The 27924-nt window shown below is 42.8% G+C and overlaps 1 protein-coding gene across 1 annotated transcript; it reads right to left on the bottom strand.

Moving 5' to 3' along the window:
• Positions 1-567: 567 nt before the first annotated feature.
• Positions 568-26445, bottom strand: LOC148657731 (calmodulin regulator protein PCP4-like). The gene is made up of 3 exons (XM_088638379.1): positions 26289-26445; positions 8348-8399; positions 568-876 (listed from the first exon to the last, which is right to left on the bottom strand). The coding sequence occupies exons 1-3, from the start codon at positions 26295-26297 to the stop codon at positions 746-748; spliced, it is 192 nt and encodes a 63-aa protein (XP_088494505.1). The 5' UTR covers positions 26298-26445; the 3' UTR covers positions 568-745.
• Positions 26446-27924: the final 1479 nt, after the last annotated feature.

Genomic DNA, 27924 nt, shown 5'->3' on the forward strand with positions numbered 1-27924 from the left:
TGATGCTGTGATTTTGCTGTGATGCTGTGATTATTCCATGCCAGTAGCTGACAGCTCAACTCTGCCATCTGCCCCCAGTCAGGAATCTTGTCTCCTTGAATTTACTGCTCCGTGCAGAGGCAGCTCAGACTGCCAGAGTAGGGTTTAGAATCTTTGAAGAGAACTAGAAGGGCTGTAGGATCATGCAGATACAGTGCTTTGGAAAAAAGTTGGTATATGGAAGTGAAAGACGTATACAAGGGCAGTCTTGTTACCCAGGCATGGCTCTATGTTTATTTTACAAGAATCCAAATTCAATTTGAAACAAGCACAAAGAAAAACACTGATTTTCAGCAAATACCAAATGGCCTGCATGAACGATAACCCTGTCGACCTTGCACAGCGAAGAACGACAAGTCAAGACAAATCCTGAACTATAAAATAAGCGAGTTTTCAAACCTGTTTTGCTTGCACACACTCACTCGAGAACCACTGTCTGTCCACCTGAGGCAACAGGATGTGCAATGTCAGCCACTGACTATACTTGAATGAAATAATTACACATGAAGGTAGAAACAAACACTGTAATTCATAGCTTCATAATTTATTGATACAGCAGTCAAATCATAGGTTACATGGTTTCACAAACGCATCATTGTTCGAATGGGCAATGCCTTTGCTTTCTTCCCCCATTGAGTCCATATGGTGAGATTTCGGTCACATGCACCGCCAGGCCACTGTGGGGAGCAGAGCTACAGATCCACCTCTAAGACTTGACGTCCTGCTTCTTCTTCTGGAACTTCCTGAACTGCGACTGGATGGCAACGGCAGCCTTTTCAGTCTCTGGCGCTTCCATGTCTATATCGAAGTCCTCTGGGACCTCTTTCTTCGACGCATCTAGCAGGGGAAAACAGGACACATGTAACAAACAGCAGGTCTTCTGGGGGCTCTCTCCTGCCTCTCATCTTAATTAATTTACTTAACTATTTAGATAAGAAGATGGACATCAATGGGCATTTAGTTCTTAATGAAACACTAATTGAAAGGTTCTTGTAAAGCCTGCAAGAAATCCAGCCCTCGAAGACTGGATTTAATATGCATTATGAAAAGGCACCATGCTTCATCGCGGGTCTTTAGTGATGAGTCCTTTGTGTAGAAATTCCATTTAGGTAGGCATTCTGCTGCTCTGGAAAGAACTGATCAAGCCTTCTGCCATTTGTTTATCTCCTGTGCTCTGAGTGGAAACTTGGAGTGCTCTACCGACTCTTCTGCACATTCCCTGGGGAGCTGCAGTTTGTCTGCCTAGCCACATGCTAGACCAGTGGCTTTGCTTTGTGGCAAAGCAGAGGTTTGTGAGCAGATCTTGGATCTTACAGGGACGTAACATTTTGAAACAAGCTTTCAATGAAAATCTTAAAAAATGGGAAAATCAATGCTACACACTTCATACAAAGATGTATAAATACTGAACTGAACAAAAAAACTGAACGTTAGGAATTCAGGATAATGGCTCCACATAGTGAACTGCCAATGAGTTAAAACTCTCCTCACGGTGCAACAGCATTAAGATTGTTCCTCTCCTGCACTGTCAATTTCTCAGCACTTTTTAATTTGGAGGAAAGACAAGAATGAAACATGCATATTAAATGAAACAATCAAGATGTTAATTTTAATAAAAGCAGAATACCATCCTCCAATACTAGTCATGCATTGGGAAGAAAATAGTTTTCTCCACCTCTACCTTCCTGTGGCATCGAGGTTTCTCAAGGTCCAAATGAGACAGAGCTACAGAATGGCCTGTTCCACCTGCCAGCTCAGCCTTGCATCACTCGCTATGTTAATATCCTGCCCTGCTCTCGTAATGGAATACATCTGAGCAGCTGGAGTTTTTACGTGATTTAGGGTATAATTCAAACCTACAGGCTTATCTTATGCAGATCAACAGCAATTGTAGCACCACAGAGGGGATTGCTGATCTTGGCACTGTAAACAGCTGGTGTAAGCCAGGCCCAGCAGAGACGGTTAACTTCTGAGCTCAGCACCACACAAAAGATGAGGAGAATTCACTTAATGTTCTTAATGTGTAATCAAAACCTGCCCAGAAGTCCCCCGACTCCCAAAGAAGAGTGGAGACTGATTCCACCTGCTTTCTAAACTTGCTTCTGTAAGAGGAGCCCCCTGTTGTTCAATTGATCAGCATTAAAAGAGCAGGAAAGCCAAACACTGATCATGCAGGAATGGAATCCTTTGTGTTTCAAAGTGCTTCGTAGCAGATTTCAGGGGAAATAAACTGCCACATCAAAGCCAGCTTCAATCTTCACATTATTTGTCTTTCGGTTTCTGAAGCTCTAATATGTGACATTTTCATCTCTGCATTTCAGCTATCCTGACAGCCTGGCAGTTCGATTCTTCATGCTTTGATGGGATCTAGTACTGATGAGGCTTTGAAAGTATTATTTCTCTTGTCCAAAATCCGGAATCAACTCCAGGAGTGCAGAAGCTAGAAAAGGTCAGGCCCTAACAGTGTGGTACTTGGTTCCTCACACCCATAAGAGAAAGAGAGAGATTAAAAAGGACTTCACTGGTGTTTTTTACAAGTTACTCCTGAGCTAACCTAATGAGTCACATTGAAATAAGAGCTGCCAAAAGCAAGGTCTTTTGAAACGGGAGTCTTTGTCACGAACAGTTCTTTTCGGGCCCTATGCAGACGACACAATCCGGAGTAGTGAGGAAACACTGGGGAAAAAGTCATGCAGGAGACGGGAATGGAGACAGGGGGTGTGTTCAGGGGGTTGAGTCCGGGGCAGACAATCCTAGAAAAAGTCCAAATGAGAATCCAAAACAGAGCAAAAGTCCATGGCCAGGTGATCCATCAAAAACAAGAGATTAAAAACTGAAACCGGGTCTGAACCGGCGGGAGGAAACAGGACCAGGCGCTTCCAGGTCCCAGACTCGCATGATACGGAGATCAGATGCAGAGCCTGGATTAACATCAGCGCCTGGCTTTTAAGGGGGGCTGGAAGGAGGCTAAAACAAGGAACAGGTGTGGGGAATGAAGCAAACAAGGAAGAGCCGGAGCACCCCTAAGGAGGAGGGACTACAATCGTGACAGTCTTTAATGGAGGAGGCCATAGGCTTTTGGGCAATGTGAACAGGATGCAGAAGATAAAGATACATGTAAACCAATGAGCACATTTCCTCATGGATTCTCAAACTATGACCTCCATCTGCCAAGTCTGATAGAATCCTTCTTCCTTCATTGAGCAATTTTAACCTACAATACAACATCCATGTAGCTGATCTCTTTTGAAGACATCTTAAGTCTCAAACACAGATAATCTAGAAGCTTTTAACTCTACGAAATTCTAAGATACAAAATTACAAATATAGTCATATATAAAACTGCACTGGCAAACGTTTGTAGAATTATGTAAGTGTAAAGTACTGCTGATTAAAAATACATAAGTGGGTCATAAGCATTTTGAGTTGCGAGTCATTAAGTTGCTAATTTTAGGATATGATATCTTTTAATCTCAGAAGGTGCAAGAAGAAAAGATCAAGACAAAGTCCACTCCAAACCTTATGAATACAGAATTATGTATTCATAATTCTGTTCATAAGCACTCCATTGATTTTTTAAATACATTTGTTTGCCAATCTTTTAATTTAAGTTAACATTTGTTTCTGATTAATCAAATTTTTGTTATTGGTTTTGAAGTGCAGAATTATAAACATTGTTCTTGCTAGTAAAGTGAGTGTAATTAAGACAGTGAGGTTTATGGCTTCTTCTTCCAAAGAGAGGTTCAAATACAGTACAGGAGAAGAAACATGCTTCCCTTTAATCTGAAATCCCTAGCCAGCATGTGATTATTATGCAATTAAAACCTTAACAAATGGCATGAGTGAATGTGCCTGCCAAGTAAGTTACAATATTGGTAACCATATTACCCAGTCTGACAGTGATGAGAATCGTACCGCATCTGTCAATGCAATGAATATTGTCTAAATATTGCAAGGTACTCGTTTTAGACTTGTGTTACTGTATGTATTCATGCACGGATGCTCGTTTATTAATATTTCTTTAAAAGAAGGTACCAGGCCTCACGGAGCCCATGTTTTTCTCACTGGAAGACAGTTCTGATTTGGCAGGGGCTGGCCCAGAATGTTAACAAGCCAGTATCCTCAGTGGAGTTCCTCCTCAGCGCAATCGGAGTGCTGTACTTATTGAGTGAGGACTGATGATGCTGGCAGGGCAGCATTCCCACTGCACTGGAAGCAGCAGAGATTAATGACCAAGGTCAGACAGCAAAGGCATTTCAAGTGTTTGGGGGGGTTCAGTAGGTGCTTTCCAATTTTATTTTGATGTAATAAGGTATAAAGTAATCTATAAGCAAAAAGATCAAATGGAAATCCTTTAAGACTAAGGGTGTGTATGTCAGAGGTCTGAAGTGTAGCTTGCATTATATGTATAAAGATACACTGAAGACTGATTTCTCCCTGACTCTTTACACAAATAAATCAGGCTGTATTTATTACTTCCACAAGCTCAGTTTTGTCATAACAGAATAATACATTAGAATGGCCAAAGAGCACTGTAAGACTCCTCCTGTATCTCAAAGTTTTTTTTCCTACATGAGGCAACACCCCTTGATACAGCTGGAACTCTAGGACCCTTGAGAAGGCAGATGAGCTGAAATTCATTTGTGAAAAAAGTTAAAATGCTTTTCTTAATGTGCAGGGTGAGTGCCCAAATTAACACTGCACTTCCAAATCTATCCCTATGAATGCACTCCACGCCAGGATCAGATCTGTGCCGTCCCATTTCAGGATCACGTGTTTTTGTACAACAGTCCCATGTGGCAGACAGGCATGTGAGAGAAAAATCAGCTAACACAAGAGTGTTGTACAGTGTACAAGGTGACTACAGGTGGAGGAAGATTGAGAATGTTTCAAATAAAAGAAGGGCTTTATTGCTTTGGGAATACGTCACATTCTATCAAAACAACCTCCCTACTACAGAAAAACAAACCAGTTTTGTCACAGTTGTAGACTTTTCAGTTCAAGTTTGTCCTTATTGCAATGGGACTCAAATCAAATCAGAGGGACGGCAATTGAATTCTCCTTCTGCAGACTTTATTTCCCTACAGATTAAAATCAAAGGACAATACACCTATTCATCTTTGTAGATCAAACCCAAGCCCATCCCAGAACTGTCCCTGCCAGAATGATCAGCTTCTTGGCAGCAGTGCTGAAAGGTGTAAGGGCAAAGTTACCCCCAGAGCAGCCCGAAATTTCTGAAATGACTCTTTCAGAAAGTCCTTCCAGTTCCAGGTGATCTAGGTCCAGTATAATCCCTGCACGAGTCTTCCTCCTCTTTACACTGGATGTGAATTCATCAGAAGGACAGGAAACAAGTCTGTTGGCTCATCTATTCTGCTGGTTGCTGTAGCTAATGGAATTGGGGATCTTGCCTCGCTGTTTCACAGATCCTGGGGTATCAGCTTTGATCTGGCTGGGTAGCTTGTTCCAGACTCCCGCCACCCTGCACGTAAAATGTCTCCTTTACTCAGTTTTAAATTCACCTCTTTGTAATGTCTACCTGCTGGTTCTAAACAGGTCCACTGTGCCTTTTAGGATTTTGAATACTTGTATCAAGGCTCCTCGTGGTCTTCTCTGGTCAGAGCTAAAAAGTTCAATTGAATCAGCCTGTCAGTATACAACATTCCTTTAAGCCCGGTGTAGTTTGTCTTGTCTGGACAGATCTTTGTAATGTGGAGACCAAAACCATACACACTAGTCTAGATTAAGGCATACTAGTATATAGTAAAATACTAAATACTCCTTTAAACATTCTCTTGGTTTAAAGTCTAGCTTAATGTTATATAGTTATTTGCTTTTTAATGCTGCCCCACATCTCCTGTACAAAATGTAAATGTGTCAACACCTCAATCTTTCATAAGTAGCTTCTTTAGGCACAGCATTTTCCATTTTGTATGTATTGTTTGTTTTTGCTACCTGCATGTCTTTATTCATTGTCTGCCAGGCGCTTACTCAGTCATGAATTTTACCTAAATCATTTTCATCTTCCTTTGATGCTTTACAGTATTTGTTAATCCTCCTGTTTTTGGATTGTCTACAAACCTGACTAAATTACCAACTAAAACTGAAACAACATCACTGAATTGCAGAAATGAACAGATACATTCAAAGCACAGTAAATTGCCTTTCAGAAAACAGGACTCTAGATGGGTATATTCTGGTGTTATTGGCTATTGATGCAGATATTGGCTCACTGGTCCAATATCACACCTGGTTTAGCAAACAACTTCATGATGTGGCTCCATACCCAGACAGCTGGATCTGTCTGTAAATCTGTAAGTGTAAATCTGACTCCAGAAGCCTTTGATGGCTGCCTTCATCTCTTCCAGGTTCAGCAGACACACCGTTCACAATTTCAAGCTCTGACTTGTTACATACAAGAGAATCTCTAAAACTGTTTCAGCCAAGCCTGAACTACTGAGCCTATATAGTAGGACCCCTAGCACAGACAAAAAAACAGAACTCAAGTAATTTAATTAATTAAAGTAATGCTTTAGAGCTAATGGGAGGAGGCCTAACTAATTGATTGGAGGATCTGAGAGCCATTTTTTGGAGAAAACCAGTAAAAGCAATAACGTTGCTGGGTAGGATGTTCTAGACTTCAACTTCCTTGTGTGAAAAGCGCCTCCTGTTCTCAGTCTTGGTGCACTTTCCCTGTACTTCCCAATTTCTCAATATCCTCAGGGTTTACTGCTGATCCTTAAGAAGTCTATTGGACTTGAACAGGTCCTTCAGAATTCGATACCTACTTGAAGCTCTCATCTCAAACCATATGTTGTTAAAATGGTAAATACTGAACTGTACACGGAGTACCTTGGACAAATCTACAACAAATTCTTGAGGATTCAGGCAAAAAGGAAAAGTCTAGAGCCTTTTACTCCCAATGTGCAATGGCCTTTTTTGTTCAAGAAAATACTGTACACCCCAACAGTGTCACAACTGGGAGATATTATACTGTATATTTAAGAACATGTTTCTTTTTAGAGAAAAATAAATACTTGTTTAATTTCATTCTGAAATGATCAGTAATGGATCTAAGAGACCAGAAGGTCTCACAGAAGGAGTAAGGACAACTTGGCTTGACAGTACGTTGAAAGGACATTTAGGGCTGAGATGGAGCTATATACCAATTAATTTTCTTCTGACAGTATGGGCCATCTCAAAGGATCTGATAACACTTTACACATAGGGAGAGACCCCTTTCAGCCACTGAGGTGCAGCTCCACCTGGGTGAGGTGAGGCTACCATTCTGTCCAGCAGATCAGATGCAGGAGTGAGAAACATCTTCACCATGTGAATCGAGACAAAGTTTAGGGAGGCCAGACTGTAAAAGCCCAGACTGAAAGGGAGCCAGGGTGTGCTTTCAGCTCATGCAAAACAAGTCAGAAATCGAAGGCACTGGATTTTCTTTAATTGTTGCAATTAGAGCCCTGAGTCTACAATTCAGCTGGGGGCTCCTTAACCCAGCTGCATTAATTCACTCAGACTAGGCACTTTATTTGGCAGGAGTTCAGTCCGGTTCCCCAGTCCAGGATGTTATTCTGCCCAGGCTGTCTGCACCCAGGCCACTTCCCTGCTCTGGCCCAGCCCGCCTGCAGCAGTGCAGGCAGCTCTCCCTCTCAAAGGGGGCTGGAAAGCAGGGGCTGAATTGCTTACCTGGCTCTTTAATCGTTTAGTAGTCATAAAGAGGAACTGCATTGATCCAATTTTGTAAAAAGCTTGTTACATGAAAAAAAAAATACAGTTCTGAAGTCTCTGGTGCCTCTTCCACACTTTTCAATGTGTCCTGCTTGTGTCCCAGCAGCAACTGCAGCCTCTCATCTGTCCTTCTGCTTTCTTGCTCTCCAAGCCAGCTGTTAGAAACTCTGGGATCAACCCCAGGTGGGTCAACACCTGCGTCTCTGAGTGCCCAGGCAATGACTCTTCTCCAAGTAAGCAGCTGGCTCGGAGATCAGGAAAGGATCCAGGTGCAGTGCAGAGATTTCAAGCTGCATATTTATCTCCTTCTGCATCTCATATTTTCTGAAGTATCTCCAGGGAGTCCGTTTTAAGACAGAATATAAACCTTACTCTTATGAAAATCAATAGTTTTAAGAAAAAAAGGAATGTAAGGTTCCTTCTATTGAAAGATATTTGTTCACATTCTTAAAACAAACAAACGTGATTTTCAAACTGGAATTCAATGTCTATAGCCCTGTAGGAGCCCGTTTTTCATATTCTCTCCAAAGAGGGTATTTCCTTTAGTGTGAAATAACTGAGGTTCCATTACCTTGTCCACTGGAAGCTTTGCTGTTTCCTCCAGTAGCTCCGGATCCTTGTCTCTGAAATACACAAAGGTCTAATTTCAATATTACTGTTTTTTTTTAAGTTATTGCAAGCTAATTGAGGCAAAAAAAAGGAACAGTATGGACACCTTTTAGTTTGAGATGGAATTAAGTAAAGTTTTTGGAAATACTCCAACCTTCTGTGAAATGAAGGGCATGCTGGCCTTCAGTAAAACACGACTGTTTGCATAGTCTGCATAACCTGTTCCAGATCCAGCCTGAGCAGCTCATGGTGACACACCTTTGTGCATAATTTATTTTGTGTTCTTTGGCACAAGATGGCACCTAAAATGAGCTTTAATGCTCTCGTCTTTGTGGACAGTGCTACAGATCCACCAGAACAAGACACCCACAGCTCCTGTGTGTGTCCCTTTAATATCAGTGCTGCCTTCAAAGCCAGAATAGATTAAGCTGAGAGGTTAAGCTCACTGCTTTCAGCTGCTAGAATGGCAGAATTGCACAAACAGTTATTACATTATGGGATTTAGTTTTGTATACATTTTTGAAAATGTCAGTTCATGATAATTCGGTAAAGGGTCCAAAAAAACTTGCCAAAGCAACCTCCACGGCAGAGGTCTGAAAGATTGAATGATTGGTGCAGAAAGTGATTCAGTTTGGCTACCTTCTCTATCATGGATGCCTGTAATGTAGTCTGGTTTGCCACAAAGATGAAAAGTATGCAGCACTGAAGTTAATACTGTATTCCTCATTTTCATTCTAGAACGCCTTCCTTTCTTAGATGTGTTTTTGTTTGAAGTAAAATTTAAAAAAATATTTTTCATTCATCGGAAGATTTATTGATTTCTACAGTACTGAATATCTACAAACTTTGGCTCACACTTTGTAATTTATCCCAACAGTACGCCAGAAATTGCACAGCAATACAGTCGTAGGATTTCAAGACAAACTCATAGTGGATCTAGAATTTTGAATGGGTAGAGTAGAGAATGGAAAAATACTCCAGAACATCCCTTATAAGGAAACCTGTATTTGTTAAGAGTTTACAAATAGGAGACAAGGTTTACTGTAGGAAGACCTGGTGTTCATCCTGTTATAGGCTTTGACAAAAAGGTATTGCTAAGGCATTCTCTTTGCAGATAAATTTAAACACAGAATGAAAGAAAACAGACTTGCAATGTTGTCCCATTCAGAAGAATCTAAACCATTTGACTGACTTACACACGTGTAATTCAAGGCAATTAAAATTAAGAGATTTCAGCACTGAAGGAAACTGCCTATTACAGCAGAAAATTGGGATGTTACAGAGTCTTGTAGAAACCAGATTTGAGAGATATTGCTAGAAACAATTTAACCATTTGCTATGCAGAACCAGGAGATCGGGGATGTGTTTTTGCTGCATAAGGAGACTGAAAACACAGAATGATGATGATTGTGCTAAGACATTCAGCAAGACCAGACCTTTCTGTGACCCACAGACCAGTGACTGGGTGCTCCATATAGAACCTAGTACAGAAAGCAATGATCGAAATGGGCAGAAGGAAAAGCAAACCCGTCAATTACATTCCAACTGGCTTGTAAGCACCCCCGAATACTAGTCTGCATTCTGTACTTATCCTCTATAATTCACTCTCCTTAATAGAGTACATAATACTATTCATTTTGCCCACAATCCCTGACAACCTTATAAAAACTTTAAAAAGTATTTAGAAGAGCCCTAAATATATTTGCAAGATGCCTCCTGTCACGTAACTCAACACATGTGATGTTAAGGGATTTTTCATTAAACATCTTGTCCTTAACTTGCATGAGAGCATACCTGAAGTTTCAGAGTGCTTAATTTGTTTAAGAAGGTATTTATTTTAAGTCATGGGGATTTTCTTTAAAGAAATACCTGCTAGGCCTGCAAACTTCTGAACACAAAAGCACATGCTGGTCGTATCTTTTCTTCAATAAGACTGGTATCTGTGTTCACATCTCTTCCTTAACTACAGTAGTTCTGATCAGCGTTGGAGATGAGGGGGGAATTCTCCAATTGAAGGGGAAAGGAAAACTCTGTGGGAAAACCGAAGAGCCAGAGAGACAAACAGTGGTGTTGGGTGGATGGACAAACCACGGATGTGTTCTTGCAAATTAACTGGAAAGGATAGAAAAAGCAGACCATCACTAAACAGCTGTAAAAACCGTCTTACTGTAAGGGTTCCAAGATCCTCCTGGTGCACCTTGGAAATGCAAAAATCTCATAGCCCATTGTCCCACGAGACAAGATAAATTGTCACAGAGACTCAATGTTCTTGAAAGATATTTGGACTGTTATATTCTGATGCTTTAATAGTATATCATAAATAGTTCTGTTTGTGGATGACAGTTTGGAAGAATGGGCTCTTTCGCCTTTGCCTTCTATTCCTCGGATGCTCAGTGGACCAAAGAGGGAACATCTTCATCCTCGGCTTCACACCAGTTTCTCTTTTTAATGCATAAAGATTTGATACTTTGTAAATCCTCTAAACAAAACTGATTGCAGACACATGAAGACGTATTTATTTTGCATGGACATTCGTTAAAAAGACAGCCAGTGGTGTGCTATATAATCAGACAGTCGAAATCTGTTTGTGAACCCGCCTTGGAACTTTATATGCACATTTCCTGCTGATAAAAGCACTAGAGTGACAGGCATGGACTTTACTTCAAACATTGCCAATCTAGTTCAAAGAGAGTACAAGCTTTTTTCTATCTATCAATCCTGAGAATTGAACTTCTGCTGTTCATGCCTAAGAGTCAGGGATATACCACTAACTCTGCAGCACGGCCATGTCGTGGAGAATCCATTAACTTAATTACTGTAGCAGTGCACACCAGGAGTCCACGAGACGCTGTACTTGTGCAGATTTAAGAACTATTCTTTCGACAGCAGTGGCAGGAAGAATGCTGCACGTCCAGGTCTGATGTACCCATCGATACTGCGCATAATTCCTTTTTTGTAGCTCAAATCCCATATAGTTTGTTTAAATCAAAGCTAAAAGTTCAGAGTGCACTTCAGGCTGTCGTTGTGTGGGCTCTGTTAAAGAGCACGCTGTGTTTCTGCAACGGCTGGAGGGAGAGAAGAGTCGGCCTCCTGCTGTTCTGTGGGTGCGGGCGGACGAGGGGTTCTCCAGACACCGAGGTGACAGCGAAGAGCAGCGCTGGCGTGGAGGGCAGAGCGAGAGAACGTCACGGAGCTCAGGGTGATGCTAATCACACTTCCCTCGAGATGACTTCAGATAGTTCTGTAGTCCAAATTCAGACCTGCACACTCATCATACGGAATAGTTAACAAAATAAACTATTAATAAACATTAGGTTTTAAAGCTTCTGGCACAGGGATTATCAAAAGCTCTAGAGGATAAGCAGATGGTTTTTTCTTCTTCTGCCATGACTTGAATCTTAATATTCCCTCCCTTTGTTTTCTGCAGTTGTCTTAAACTCGAAGAGGGAACATCGGGTGTAATTTGGATCATAATGCATGACAGTTTATCATGCTCTGCAAAAAAGCTTTGCATAATTGTTCCCCAAACACATGTACAGTATCTCCCCAAGTTGCATTAAGTCATGACAGATTTGTGCTGTTTGACACCCAGAGCCATCAGTGTTCTTTAGGGGTAAAAAGAACAAAACTGCGATATAAAATGGGAAATTTCGTCATCCTAATCAGAGCAATTTATGAATTATGGGTAATTATACTTTTGCTTATTTTGTCCACTCAACACTGAAATTGTTAATAAAGCTTTTCCTAGGTCAATGCCTCACTTTCCTTCCTACTTTTTTTCTTAATTGTAACGTGAACAATCCGTGCATTCATCTTCATTCAAGGCAGAAGGGAAGTTCAGTAGCTGCACATGTTCTGATTGCTCTGCTCCCTCCTACAGCAGGAAGACTGTATATCCCCCTGGATTCAGCAGCAGACCACACTATTATAAAGACGAAACGGCTCATGACAAACTTAGTCACGGCTTCTCACCTTGTGCTTGCCGATCACTTCGCTGTTATCTACTACTGACAGTATATGTCCAGCATGACCAGAGCCCAGCGACAGGCATCTTCCATCCTCTCGGGCTGAAGCCCTGCAGGCACACAGCTCGGCTGTTCTGACCCACTTCCCCGATTGTTCAGTGTGTAATGGGGATCGGGGGCTGCTGTGCCGCCACAAAGCCATTTAAAAAGATGTTTAAACCACACATCCCGTTCTCCCCAGTGGGCTGGGCAGTTTTCGAATAAGTGCTGAAGGTTAAACCACCGACATGCACTCTTCTTTCCTGGTTCTCCAACTGTTGCATTGTTGGCTTGTCCGATATTGGCTCAGCCTGCATGAAAGTAGCTTCCTACAGTGGGTCAGAGGACATAGATTGATTTTGTATATTCTGGAAATTGTTTAGTATTCAGGTTTTATTTTACTTATCCTTTATTTCTTCTAAAAATAATGGTATTGGGCAAATATACCACAAATCCATATATAATTAGAAGACCAAAAACAATTATCATCACAACTCTTTGTAATTCTGAATATAAATCTTTTCAAAGGCGGAGAAATTACATGCATCAGACTGTAAAATGCGACAAATATTACCAGCAAAAGAAAAGCACCACACTTTAATGACTTTGATGAACCATAACAGTTCCACCTACAATGTTTCCTTATCAGATCTTCATAGGCAGAGCAAACACTGCCCTTTCTGAAGCTGTTCAGAGCTCGGTGTCTCATGTACTGTACTGTGGGAACCACCGCTGCCAGGATGAGGGGACTGAGATACGAATGTAGGCAACACAGCACAAAGATATCTAGAACACTAAACAGCTGGGAGACGCCCGGCTGCAGGCAGCTTCTTGCCAAATTATCACTATACAGCCTCTGACTACATGAGAGCTGTTGGTCAAACTCAGACTTAAAACAGTTTACAATGTGAACAGGGTTGTGTATTCAGGATTAATCTCCCTCTTTTCACAACAAAACGGTCCTCTGTGACCTTGTACTCTTTCAGAAGAAAGTCAAGGGTTTAATGCGGTTCAGCCTTTTGCTAGCCTCAGTGATATGAGCAGGACAAAGCCAATAAAAATACTGCATCTCCAGTTCGTGACGCAGGTCACTGCGGTGCGTGGCTTACACCTTCATCCCAAAGGCCCCTGGACAGCAGCATGCAGGAAATAGCTGCACTCCCACAGAGATCACAAATGTGTTGTGCCATCAGAAAGCTTTACTACACCGGAGTCGTGCCCTACTGTTTAATGTTGATTACATTAATGCACTTTGAAGTGCAAACCTTTTGTTAGCCCCTACCAAGGCCACCGAATGCAATTTCATATTCTAAACAATCGCACCACTGCAAACGTACACTGGCAGTTGACTGGAGAATGAAAGGAGGCAGAAATGTCTTTAAATACATCCAAGGCCTCCAAGATTGAAAGTTTGCCATTTTTGGCTCAGAACCGAGTACAGCAACACTGTCACGCCCCCACAGACTTGTCTTCATGGTTCGGTGCTCAGAGGCTCTGCATCTCTTTCATTTTTAATAGAGCAGCAGTCTTTCAGCCGTGATTGGGAGAGCAGTGCCAGAGCCATGTGGCCCAGCAGTCAAGGGCATTTCCCTGCCAGCTGCCACTGGGCACCGAATCCTGGCACTGCGAGGCCCCAGACAAACCCACACAGCCAGGCATGGTTGGAGCTGTGCTTTGCTCCAGTTTGCTTGCAAATACACACAACCTCCGGGGAGCATTGCAACCGTTTTAATTAATTTTCGAAAAATGTGTTAAACCATCCAGCCTAATGAGCCTTGAAATTGTGGATCACCTTGTATTTATTTATTAGGTCTGACTTCAAAGAGAGCTGGGTGTTATTGCACTGTATGGGGAAAATGACGAATGACTCCAAGAATTTCAAGGCATGGTCTCCTCTCAAACTGCTTCTCAGTATCTCCACACCAAATCAAGAAAGTGACAAAGTAACGGGGTTACTGGCTCCAGGCCCTCCTGGAGAGGCTGAGGCTGGTCAGAGCTGGTCATATTGATCAGTAATCGCTTCAGCAGCCTCCAGCTCCAGCACCTGTCATGTATGGCAGTCAGGAGGACTCGAGCTAAACAGAGAGCACCGCTGGAAATACGCCTCCGAGAGACAGCAGCAGACAGCTGCCTTGAAGAAAAGAACGCCCCCCGCTGATGCATACTATCATTTAGAAGATCCTCCTGAGCTACATGTGCTTGCTGTAAGAAAAGATGCTGCACTCAGGTCCACTCACCTCAGCAGTGTGCACAAGCCAGGTCTGACAGAAGGACAAAAGTTTAGCAACATTTGTCTAAACCGCCCTTCAGCAATGCGCAGTATAGTCTCCATTACCTCAGCACACTGTCCACTCTGAGCTGTCTCTACTGGATCAGGCATTAACAGTGACCTTCACTTCATCACTTGAAAACCCTTTGTCCCCCTGAAAGTATTTTTTTAATCAGGAATCAAAGCAATGGATACCATTTCTGTGCTGCAGGGTGAAAGCTGCATTCCTTGGTATCTGTCCGTCTTCAGAGCAGGCTGCTATAAGTTCACACCAGGAGCTGGCGGTGTTGGTTGTTAATGCCAGACCTGGGGACAGGTGGCGTTTCTGGTCACAGACACTGATCATTTAGTTGTGGGAGTGTGGGAGACTCGTCAGCCTGCTGTGGTGCTGAAACACGCTGCAGGCATGTTAGACCTCATGGCCTGCCTGTTTCTCAGTGCATGCGTGTACAGGATATCAGGAGTACAAGTGCAGGACAGCCCTCTCATTAACATGCCACAATCCAGCAAATGTGTTATTGTGTGCTGGCTGTCCCACAGTGCGTTCAACAACACACAGAACTGCCCTCAAGAAGTAAACCCAGCAAATTCCAAACACTAACACACAGCTGTTTAGCCTGGGCTGCAGATTCCAGTACTGAGGAAAGTTGCATTTCCTCAGCACAGTCCCATGTGTGGCAGCACAAAAGCACCATCTTTATAGAAAATAATGGCCATATACTTTTAATGCAGCAGTCGCATCTCCCTGTTAAACAAAAAAATATGCTGGCTTCACGTACAGAACTCATGAAGGCGGGGAAACTGTTGCTCAACAGCACAGCTCAGTAAACTCCCAGGCTGTCGCTTGTCCTCTGAGGGCCATGAGTAGAAACCGAACAGCAGGCTGCTCTGCAAGGCGCAAACAAAAACTTCAGCTGAACAAAAACAAATACTTGAATAGGCTCCTGCATCTTGATTCTTCAGTGTAAAAAGCAGTGCAAGCAGTGTTTCTACGACATTACTACCGCCTTTCATGAACTGGCCACTGACTGTAGGTGGTCTGCAGGAATCGATGCTCATACCCAGTGCACTTCAAAATACTGGGCCAGTGGTCTGGCTAGCACAAGACTTTGTCGTCTGTGCATAAAAAGAAGAGAGGAGTAATGTGCTGTCTATCTTGGATCACTGCCAAGCGGTGGTCCAATACTCATGCAGACGAGAGCGTTACAGCGTGCAAAGTCAGACCCCAGGAGTGCACTGCAGGCACGAAGCTGGCAGTGTTGGCACAGGCAGACTGTGGCCGCCTGCTCTGCGGTGAACGTCACGCCGCCACCTGTAACTCCTTCTGGTTCACACTTTGCCTCAATGTGCAGGGCGTCAGTGTGGAACTGTCTGTGCCAGTGAGGTGGAAATTCCTCGGGGCCTCAAGGAGACTGCAGCAGAGCGCTGCCTGCCCCACTCTAGGACTGCCATGTCCCAGCTTTTCCCAGCAAAGTTAATGTTAATTAATTAATGTTTCTTTATTAGCCCTATACAATTTCTTGCATTAGGAATTCATCTTTTCGCATACCCCAGCTTTTTCTCCATGGAGACACAGACACACAGACAGGGAGAGAGAAGCAGGGGGTCAGAGCGCAGGGTCAGCCATTGTACAGCGCCCCTGGAGCAGTTGGGGTTAAGGGCCTTGCTCAGGGGCCCAGCGGAGTAGGATTCCTCTGCCAGCTGCGGGATTTGAACCGGCAACCTTCCAGTCACAGGCACAGATCCTTAGCCACAGAGCCACCGCTCCGCCCTGTCAGGAGCCATTCCCAAGGGCTCGTCGGCTCACACCTGGAGAAGAGACTGTTTCAATGCATCTTCTATACAAACCGCTTTGCAGTTTCCTGAGAGCAGCAGCAAGCCCTGCTCCTGTGAGGAAGGCTATAACTGCACATAGCAATAGCAACTTAATTCAAATCTAAAAAGCTTACTTCCCAATATGAGCAGGCATAAACAACAAGACCAACAGCCTGCATAACATTTATCTATCGAGCACATCCATCCTTTTTCCAACAGCTTTATCCAATACAGAGGCTCCAGCTCCTGGCAGGATTATCCCGGCAAACAACAGGAGCAAGGCGGGGATTCGCCCTGGATGGGACACCAGTCCATAACACAGAACGGACAGAAACACACACACACTCATACCGAGGCCAGTTTTTCTCAGAAGCCCATTAATCCACCAGTATGACTTCAGACTATGGGAGGAAACAGGAGCACCTAGAGGAAACCTACATGAACACGGAAAGAACATACAAACTCCATGCACACAGCACCCCAGGAATCAAACCCAAGGCCCTCGATGTTGTTATGATAACCACTCCGCCATTGTGCCACCACCATCAATTATGTTTCCTCTACATTCTCTGAAGAATCCCGCTGTGAGAGTTTCTGTGTCTCCCCACAGTGGCAGAAAAACAGATGTTGCAACAGAAGTCAAGTAACTACGAACCCTCCAGCATTAAAAAAATAAGCAAATCAATAATTGCACAGAGTAGCTCAGGGCCACTATTTTAAGATTTTGCTCAGCTTCTGTTCTCCAGAGGACTTCGTTGATGCACTCCGAGTGCATTAACAATTTAAAAAGAGTTGAAGTATTGGGACGGGGATCTTTCAAGCTGGAAATATCATTTAGAGCTCTTCAGCTCAGTGAAAGTAAAAGGGACAAGCTGAAGACAGCATAGACAGGGAGTAAAAATTCAGAAAAAAGGACTTGCCGCACATTTCCCTGAGCCACTGAAAGCCTGAGTGATGTACATTTTACATCACATTACGCAACCTGAAGTTGGAAGATCGCTGGTTATGTTCACCATCCTTCCTCATGTCTGATCAGAGCCTCTGTATGATATGAACCCAGACCACAAGGGTTCATTTAATTGAGTTGCATAAATTAAACAAGCAGGCTAGTGTTTAGACTATTTGTTGAGGCTGAAGCATTTTTATTTAAAAAGTCAATGCTTTAAAATGACATTTCCTAAAGAAATTAAATTGAACATGACTATAACCAGGGGACTTCCTTTTTAAGCCCAGTTCCCCTCTCCTATTTATAAGCAGCCTTAGTTATCGCATCCAGATAGGAATACAGTCCTGAAAAAAAGGATATCACCATCCCATCACAATAGGAAAAGACACAGATATGACATCACCCTCTTTCCACTATCATAACCTGCTGGTTTCCAAATGACCGTGAAAATGTCTCATTTGTTCCAGGCACCCTCCCCAGGAGACGATTTTCCATTCTCTTGATAAGTACAATATATCTTACCCTAACATGCACACAAAAAGTTTTCCTTCTTTTCTCAAGAAACGCACAACCCAATGCCCATACATGGTGCTTGTGTGAGTCTTGAGCCCACTGAGCGTTTCCTGGCCAAGACTGAAAATGGCCTGAGCACGACACTGCTTCCCACCTCAGCTCCGCACAGCCTGGAGAGCTGCCAGCGCTCCTGTCGTGCAGCCAAGCAGACACTGTTTAACGCTGTATATATAAGGCTTTTGTTGGCACTTTCGAGTGCTTGAGATCTACAGTATCCAACTCCAGGGGTCAAGGGGAGGATTTACGTATGACTTATGGGTGATCTATATCTGAAACAAATAAGCATTTGCCTTCTCTGCATTCTTGTCGGATTCCCATATCCTATTTTTATCATTGGCCTCGACTGTAACCCACAGGAAAATAACCAGGCTCCAAAGCGTTTAATGGCCACACAATTTATAATGGAAATATCCTGTTTATAATTCATAATTGGAATCAACTCTGTACCAGGTCTGAAACCAAAACGCCTGAGTGTCAGAAGTGCCCTCATTCAGATGTGCCACCTGAAATGTAACCAACTAAACCTCTGCAGAAAGACAAAACCTCATTCTGTGCGTGTCTGACAGTGTCACTCCCACCTGGATGTGTATCGGAAAACATTCAACTAGTAAAAGCTGTTCAGACAAACACAACAGCCAGCTGGGCCGAGAAGCTGTGGACAGTCCGTGTGCTGAAGTTGTCAGACACCGTCCACTTGAAGTTGGGAAGGCTGGGTCAGACACTCCGGGGTGGCCAAAGAAATCTGCTAAATAAAACAAAGGTTGATTCCACTCTGAAAAGCAGAGCGAAAACAAATTCAGCCTTCTTCAGGTCTGAAGCATAAAAGGGGGCTGAAAATTCCGATGGCAATCCTCTGTAAGGGCTAACATTAAAAACTGGAACTGAGGCTGAATAAAGATTCAAAGAGAAGGCATTTTCCATTGATTCAGTAGTGAGTGCAGATGTCATGTTTATTTGTGACTGGACTCTGAAGTGGTATAAAGCTGTTCTATTTTAAGATGCTAATCCTAATTGAAGTTTCATTTATTTTTCTTCCAAGCAGACAGTTTCTCTGAGGACATTAACACTCAAGAGGCTCAGCGTAGACAGACTTCTTGAAAATAAGGCTACATCAACCTACCTTAAAACTCTTCTCCCCAACGTCCTGTATCCCAATTCACTACTAAAACATTTCTAATTGCTTTGTTCTGACCTGTTTTCCGACTATATCCTTCTCATCCACAGATCTGTTTATTCAGTCGATAACTCCAGTGCAGTGGACTGCCCATGCAGTCAGGCCAGTGCTGGTCACTGGGGACTCTTGGGAAGGCCTACAGATTTTCACAGACACTCAACCCCATGTAAGGAAAAGCTGGCTTAGTAACCTTAAAGACCATCCCTGTAAGGCAGTAAATTATTGCTAGTAAATATTTACTGCCAATGAGACTCTTTGGAATATCTTTGCAAAACTAATTAGAGTGAAGATGACTCTTCGAAACAGCATGAAGAAATTCCTCCTTTGAAGGCAGGAGGGTTTCCATACAGATTTGCAAAAAAATTGAGGCCCATTTGATAGAAGATAAATGGTCCCAGTAGTTTTAGAGTTTGGAGGATTAGTTTGTTGAAAGAAACATGTTCCACACTCTTATCGACTGTGCATCATTAGCAAAAGGTAAATGCATGAAAACCCATTTCTTGTCACCAGAACTGCGAGTCCCACCGTCCTTCTCAGTCACCAGGGGCTGTAACTCCCAGGGATCCACCCCGCCCCCTTCATGTTCCTCTTCAAGCACAAGGACTGCGCCCAAGTCAAGGTGTTGAGCATATTATCCAACTCCCCACTGCTTTTTTCTGACAGGACAACATGGTACATGAAAAAGAAAGCCATTCCAAACCTTTCGATTTTCTGGACGCTATTAAAAGGTACCAATTCATTGAAATGTACTGTTCGAACAAGCATCCATTTCCAACTGCGAGCACAGGGCAGACGGGGAATGACTGGACGTTAAACTTTCTGAACGTCACCTGCAGCCTCGCATTCCAGTCAACTGGATGCAGTCTGGCCTCGCATCTCAGGATTAGATTTAATTTACTCGAGCTGTCTCTCCCGTGAAGCTGGGGAGCTATTACAGACAGCCTCCGCAACAGTGACCTTTCTCACTGTTCCCAGCTGCACACTGTGCATGAGAACTTTAAGGAAGATGGCTTAAAGAACAGAGGTAGCTACAGTAGTACTGGAGGAGAGGCATTGGGGATAAAAGGCTTTACGTTTACAGCTCCTTCCTTCCATAGTTCATCATGGACTTGGTACATATCAGTTCAGAATCCCTCCAGGAACGGTCCAGGCAGGTATTTCTCACCCTCCTGTCTCACACTGGCAGAACGCAGCACAAGCATAGAGATGTCACAGAGAGGCAAGATCCGCACTGCACAGCTCCTAGCTCGTTTCCAAAGTTACAGACTTTGCCCTGGGTCTCTTCACTTGTCCCATACAAACAGATAGAAATATACTAAAGACCTCAGACTGTCGTTAAAGGAAAAGGTGCTATAAATGGCCTTAGAAACCTCTGCAGAACTGGACCAGTATTATCTTTACTGTTGATGAAAAAAAATGACATTTATGTAACAATGTGATGAAGCTACAATGTGTGAGCTGACTAATCTTACATAATACAGAAATGTATGAATATATATAACAAATATATCTTTAGATGTCTTTTATTCCTAAGGCATTTTCCATCAAAGACAGCTTTCTGTCTTAAACAGTGGAAATGCCTACTGAGACAATGCACGACAGATAAAACATGGAGCAGACTCTGGTGCCCTTCGTCTTTAATGTTCCTTCCCACAGAAGAATGGTTCATATATTTCTGCTGCTCTTGTAGAAAGCATCGCTTCACAGTAACTTGGAGATCATGGTGATAAGACCATCCTTTTTATCCTGCATATGCTTAATCCACTGAGTCCACTGAAAGTAAAAGGCATATTTCTTACTCCAACAGACAGATGGACAGAGCGGTTAGCATTTCATCCAGGAAAAGGGTAAATATCAAGCAAGCAACTGCAGTTTGCTGTATCTCCTTCCTGCTGTGATAGTTTGGGGTGGGTCCTGTGACTGGGGGAAAGGCATTTTTTCCATGAGCTAGTAAAACAAAACAAGAACAATACAACACCCAAGGGGAGCAGCATTAGGCAGTGCCAGACAGAGGTTATGAAGGACTGATAAGGTTCTGACCGCCTTAGCTGCGGTACTGCATCTCCAGCATCATGGATCAGAGCAATCGAAAGCCACATACAAACGATATCATGACAGGGAAGCTTGCAGTGATGTTGCAGGAGGGAGAACAGAGGTTTCCAATGCAGCCCCAGCAACGTTTTGGCTGCAGTGAGACCAGAAAACTAAACCTATTTCTGCTGTTGCAGTAGGGCAAGATTTCAGTCATAATTTAGGAGAAGCACCGTGGGAATTTGAACCTCATTTAGAATGGTGGACAAAGAAGAACATTTTCCAAAACGGGTATGAAAATTGATTCTGGACAAAGCACAGAGACACAACAGAGGACTAAGTTCTTATAATGCAATCTAGAAGGGTCACGTGCACTCTGTACAACACTCAATGGGTGGGATTTATATGGTCTCAGATGTTGTTCCAGGACATTTCTTGTAAGTAAAAAACCGAAAAGGAGCCAGGAACATATAGTGGTGTCAGGACACACTCACTGAGGTCAACATGTCTCCCATGACTTATGCCATCCATTAGCTTAATTAGTGCAATTTACTTTTAAACTTAAATGATACTCTACAAGAAAAAGAAAGTAAAATTTGTACCAGAAATGGATGCAATTCTATTGATTGTACAACTCTATTCTATGAACGTTGTGTTCAGTAACTACTTTAGTTGTTTACACAGCCCATGAATGCTGGTGTGAATATATATGAATCCTGCTTGAAGTGAAAGATTTTCAATAAATCAACATATTAAAACCACAAATGCTGCTCCAAATATAAAGCATATTTTGCTCAATGTCTTCAAGCATAAAAATGAAGTAGATTAGCAATTTTGTTTTTGCCTGGATTTGACTGAACCCACAAAATAATCCACTAATCTCAAAATGTATTGAAAAGAAGCTCCAAGCTGCCTGGCCAGTGATATCTTGCCAGCATGGCCACAGGTTTAGAGGATTTTCCGATTAACTTTGTGATCGGTTGTTGTGGTTGCCACTCACATGTTTATTTTACATAGCTGAATTATTTCATAGCAGCAGAACAACCCTGCCATGTTGAGAGTTTAAGCCTCATTTAACCTTGGCACAGTGTTATTAAAAAGGATGGTTTCACAGATTTCTGCCATCCTGTTGCACAGCACGGTCTTGAGGGGTTACACAACGGACCTGAATTCCATGACATGTCAAATTATCCAGGACAGAAACAAACATTTCTGCAAAATCCACTGAATATTTGTAGGGTGGCGGGGGTGGTTGGGAGTGCCTTTAATCTCTCAAACCTAAAACTAATCTAGAAATATTTATCCCATTCTCAGGTTAAGCTTGTGGCTTAGTGCGAGGACAGATGTATGTAGTAAGATCTCCCTGTTCTTCATCTGGAGATTATAAGATGCTTCATTGCCTTGTAATTTGACCTCCTTTCTCTCTTCTTTAGATGTAATGGCTGTCGATCCTCACCTCTAACCTCTGAAAAACATCCAAAACCAATAATGAAGCTGAAAAGCCCCTGCTATAGGGAAGCACTGGTATTACATGGCTTTGGTCAAGTTTGACTTGTCTGTCAACTCAGAATAGTGTATTTTGAGTAAATGCAGACTTGATTTGGCTGATGTTTTAAATAAGGCTCAGGCGTATTGGTATGTTAGACAAGATCCCATACTAACAATGTTCCTTTGAAGCACAATCTAAGACTGTAACGGTTTTCTTTAAACATCCAAATTGGTGGAAAAGCCCTACAAATGTCTACCGACTTAGATAAGCATCAATTTTCTTCTTGAAAATGACTTAGTTGTGTTTTTCCATGCTGTTATAACATCAGAGGTCGTTCTCTGGGGAATCTGTTTTTGCTTGGTGCTTTCTGTCTTGCATCTTCCAGAGTGCACGAGGGGCAGGAAGCCCTTCCATAGCCTTAGCCCAGGGCAACAGCAGCGCATGAAGACATCAGTACCACGGCAGGAGGGGGAGACAGGAAAAACTACAACAGATATCGTGGTGGCAGCTGTGCATAGTGCAGGAATCAGTCTGAAAGTGCTCTGTCCCGACGGACAACAAACCAGGAGCTTATTCACGAGCTGCAACATCTCCATTTCTGTCAACGGTTTTTGTTATAAGGAAAGCAAGATGCTTCTCTAGTCAGAAATGGTTGAGTTTTTATAACCACAGTTCAGTGTGGGAAATTTTCATTAAGGTTAAACAGCATCCATTTATGTGTTACTATGATTCCATTCCTTTGTAATAAAATGATTTTACATGGGTAAATAAATTGCAGTGAATCTACATCACCTTCATACAGCACGTTATAGTTTAGTACTAATATCAGAATTACCACTAACACCATTATACTATTTATCCAGGACTTCTAAAATTATTATACCCTCTTATTCAGGGTTTTTAAACCAAGCGTTATACTGTAAGAAAGCAATCACACCCAAAAAATAGTCCATATGAAAAACAATAGTCCAGGTTTTCCCCAGCTGTTTCACCTCTGAAAATGCAAGTGAAGAGTCAGCCACACAGCAGCACTTTACAAGCAAATACCACACACACCTGGCACAGCTGTCTGGCAGAGGGAAATTGGATACTACCTGTGCACCAGCAGGTCTTCTGGAGAGCTCAGCTGCACACAGAGCAAAATCCTGCTGTCTTCTACCTGTGCAGAACTGAGATCCAGTCTGCCTCAGAAGGCATCATGGACACATACCATTCTACTGGTGGCTTTTGTTGGGTAATTCACCTAAACATTCACCTGGTACTTTAATGAGTACCTATTACATCCACAATCTACACAAGTAGATTTGTATAAATTAAACCATTAAGAAAATGCCATATTGGCCTGTGCTTTCACAGAGAAAACCACTGAACTCCCACAGTTCAAAAGCGCTCTGCAATGCATCACAATCAGAGAACACAAAAGTCATCATTGTGCCTTAACCACTTGTAAACCAGAAGCTGGAAAGCATTTTCTCCAATTGAATAAAGTTCACCTTTTAGTTTAGGGGTTGCAAAACTACAGTTTAGAAATGAATAACAATTAAGCCACTAATACACCTATAAAGATATCCACCTGTAAGGAACCCGAGAGTAGACTTAGGGCTCGGGCTGCTTTACACTTGATTGAAATGGCAGCTTCACCAAACTGCAATTCTTATGATTCTCTGTTCCAAGATTAATTCACTCACAGTTGCTATGAGGAGGGCTTTCAGAGAGCTGTCATTCTCACCCAGTCTGCCGCCTCGGTCTAGAATCACACTTTCGAGAAAAAGACTGTTGTACTCTATTTCAGAAAGAGCATTCTTAAGCCACCTTAATACACACTACCAAGGAAACATGAGGTGCTTCATTTATGAATAAAAGTTTGTAGGAGATGTTTACTGAACATTTAAACCGTTGGGCCTGATTGTTTTCTGTAAGAGCATTACAATCAGCTTGGGTGTTTTCTCAATTGACAGTGCAACAGCAAGCTCTAATTTCTACCTCTTAGACAAGCTGCAGGAGCTGTCCCAGAGTTTGTACTTCAGATTGCGTGATCCCTTCTTAACACGCTTACAGCACGAAGTGCCTCTGACATGGCGCAGCGCTGAAATGATGCTACACGAACAGGTCAGGCCCTTGTCAGTGCCCTTGACAACACCTGGCTGCCTGCTGGAGTAACGCACGCATCCGTCTGGGCTCACACAGAGCAGCCTCATCAGCCGAGGGTGTGGTACCACAGAGAGGGACGCACTCAGGAGCCTGTTTATCACCAGTTCAAAGACCAGCGGTCGACTAGACCACCAGCGGGCTGTCCTGCAGTCTCTGGCTGTGGAATACACCTTCTCTCCCTTCCAGACTAGCGGATAACCAGAAATGGTAAAGTTTTCTGCAACCTTTATTCCATTATCTGTCTCAGGGATCTTCCCTGTGAAGAACTGGAGAATTTGCATGAATATCTAATATCCATTGGCACCATCTATCACATCAGAGAGAGAATATTGCACAGAGAACAGAAACTCTGCCTCAGGATTTTCTCATCTTAAACCACCCAACTGCCTAGGAAGGTTTTACACGCAGAGATCAAGATTTGGGACCCACATCAGCAGAACATTAAAGTATGACAGTTATGAAGAAATATTTTATGCAAATCTGCAGACAAATATGCCAAAGTGATAAAGGGGATTAGATGCATTTTTAATTTTAACAACTCTTAGACGGTAAGGCACCTCATAAGTGCCCAGTCCCCATCTGCTAGTAACACTGCAGCCGCAGAAACACGAAAACGGCTTCTACAGAAATCAGTACTGAATTAATTACTGTGGTAATACCTGAAGCGCAAACGATATATGTAACAGTCCCACTACTGTTAACAAATAGGGTATCATTCATAAATTATATTATAATAAATTTGAATGTGAAATGATTCGCTATACTGAATGCAGTTTCGGCTCATTTACATTTGTTGCATATTTACCAGAGACAAAATGCTTAACTACTGTATAAAGGCAGAGCGTATTTCTTCAAAACCAGACTCAAGCTTTAAGCAAATGACACGCATCTTTTCAATGGATTACATTAAGACTCATAACCGAGCCTCTACCACAATCCACGAAACACACGGATTTCGTGGAATGTCGATAAGCTATTTTTTACATTACACTTAAATCTTTTCAACATTTTCTGTGGTCAATTACATCGAGGTAAGGTTTTCGCATTAATTAACATCGCGATTGTGCGTGCGTGTTATGAGCTGTCCGTTCAGATTTCCAGCAGGTGATGTAAGACGGACCGGAGGCGAGCCGGAGTACCTGCGGTGCTCTGAGCATCCGACAGCGACAGTACCCGGCGCGCTCGAGTCAGGGCTGTTTCCGAATAGGACCCCAAAGTCACCACAACTTCCACAAGTCGGAGATCGCAGCTCCACCCATTCAAGTAGAGATTTAAAACAGCATTCTCGGCCAATGTAGACATCTAAATTTAACGTCGAAGCACACAAAGTTTATTATGGCTTATTTTCTCTATGATCACCTCATAATAAGAATTGTTCAGGCTTTTGCGGCGTCTTAAAATATCGGGGTTGTGCCAGTGTGTTGTTAAAAAAAGGCAAAGCAAGCACCTACCTCACTCATGGTGTTAACGCGTGTAATCTTTGAGTGGGCTCGGAGCTTTCCCGGCGCTAGATACTGCCGATCAGAAATTACCAGTCTTCTTTCTCATAGTGCCTGGCCACCTACGGCAACCCTTTTTAAAGTATAGAGCCCAACTCCTCAATGTCATCACGCCTCCGCAGAGCCAATAGGAGTACCATCTGCTACTCTGATCACCCTCCTCCTCCTGAAGCCGCCACCCAGAGCCGTGAAATATTCATAGGCTCGTGTAAACCAATTTGAGTGACTGGAGTGCGACTGTACGCGTCTCCCTTCAGTACAGTTGTGAAGCCGACAAGTGAAGCGGTCAGGTATTCCTGTGAGGAGACCAGTACGCGTGCAAGTTTTCTTTTATTTCGGGGTATCTAGCTGGTTGAGAATCGAGAGACGGTGCACGGAAGGGGTACCTCCTTCCCCCAAAGTGCTCTTATCGTTGTGTACTGTAGCTAGAGGGTTCTGGGTTCAAATCCTGCGCGGGACGCTGCTATTATACAAGGTGGTTTGATAAACTCACTTTTGTAAATTCCCTGCTGTGTAAATCGGTATATGACTAAAAGTGCTCCATTTTTTAAAGTTAATTCTCAGTCCACGATTGCCTTTATACCGAGATCTGTCCCATTGCTATACTCTACATACTGGTCCCCTTTGTGTTACATTTTAATGTTTTATGTGTTTTCCCTTTCACTCGTGAAGTGGGGTAGGCGAGTTTCTATGGGCTAATGAAATTGCGTTTTCGTGTCCTTGCAGATATACAGCCCAGGGAGCGCGCGTGGCGTGGAAAGTGCAGAAGTCCCACGCTACCAGGCGGTGTCTGCCAGTCCCCGCTTCGGGAAACACTCAATCACCGTCGTGATGACTTCCACGGATCGCAAAAGTTCCTGTAGTGTTTGTTCGCTAGTCAGAGAAGAGGGTTGGTTTTATTTACCGGAGCTGCAGGACGGTTAATTTTCCTTTAGTGGAGATGAAAGAAGTAGCAGGCGTACCACACATCACAAAGCTCTTGCAATAAGACTGAAGCGCTTCGTGTATTAGTCCCTGGGTTAATGTTCCTCTGTGCGTATTGCTATTCTGTTTTATTGTTAGAATCTGTAACAGTACGTTCACTTGTTAAACCTTCTGTTGAAAACAGTTTAATACCATTAAGTGAGAAGGCTCGGTACATCAATTTCAGTGGCTTTGTGTCATGTGAGTCTCCAGACGAGACTGACACTACGGTTACAAATAAGAAGAATACGATCCACAGTAAATAGTCTACCTTGTTTTAATTTAAAAAATAAAGTAGCTAAATATTTCAAATATTTCATCCTTCTTGAACAGGAATGAGTAGTTTGTTCCACAGTAAAGATGTGTTTTGAATTTCCGGTCACAAGTCGACATCCTTTTAATCTTGTTCAGAATTCTTCAGGAGAGACTCAAGGGCATGGATGTGTCCAAAACACCAGATTTGCCCTTCTGCTCGAGATATGATGAAAATTCATTTTGCATGTGTTTCAAAGTCCTTTCCTTTTCATAAGCAAACATGATGAACTGGACTCTCTAGGAGAGACGTACAGTATCACTGCATTTCCAGTGAATGGTGCGTAATCCTAGTGATTGGGGATTTGCAGAA

This window comes from Lepisosteus platostomus, chromosome 7 (genome assembly GCF_059453375.1).
Source record: "Lepisosteus platostomus isolate fLepPlt1 chromosome 7, fLepPlt1.hap1, whole genome shotgun sequence".
Lineage (NCBI taxonomy): Eukaryota > Metazoa > Chordata > Actinopteri > Semionotiformes > Lepisosteidae > Lepisosteus > Lepisosteus platostomus.

Bases quoted from the DNA above. Each gene is read 5' to 3' on its own strand.
- LOC148657731 (XM_088638379.1), bottom strand. The intron at 877-8,347 runs GTAATGGAACCT...TTCCCCTGCTAG, and splicing joins CAAAGCTTCCAGTGGACAAG to ATGCGTCGAAGAAAGAGGTC.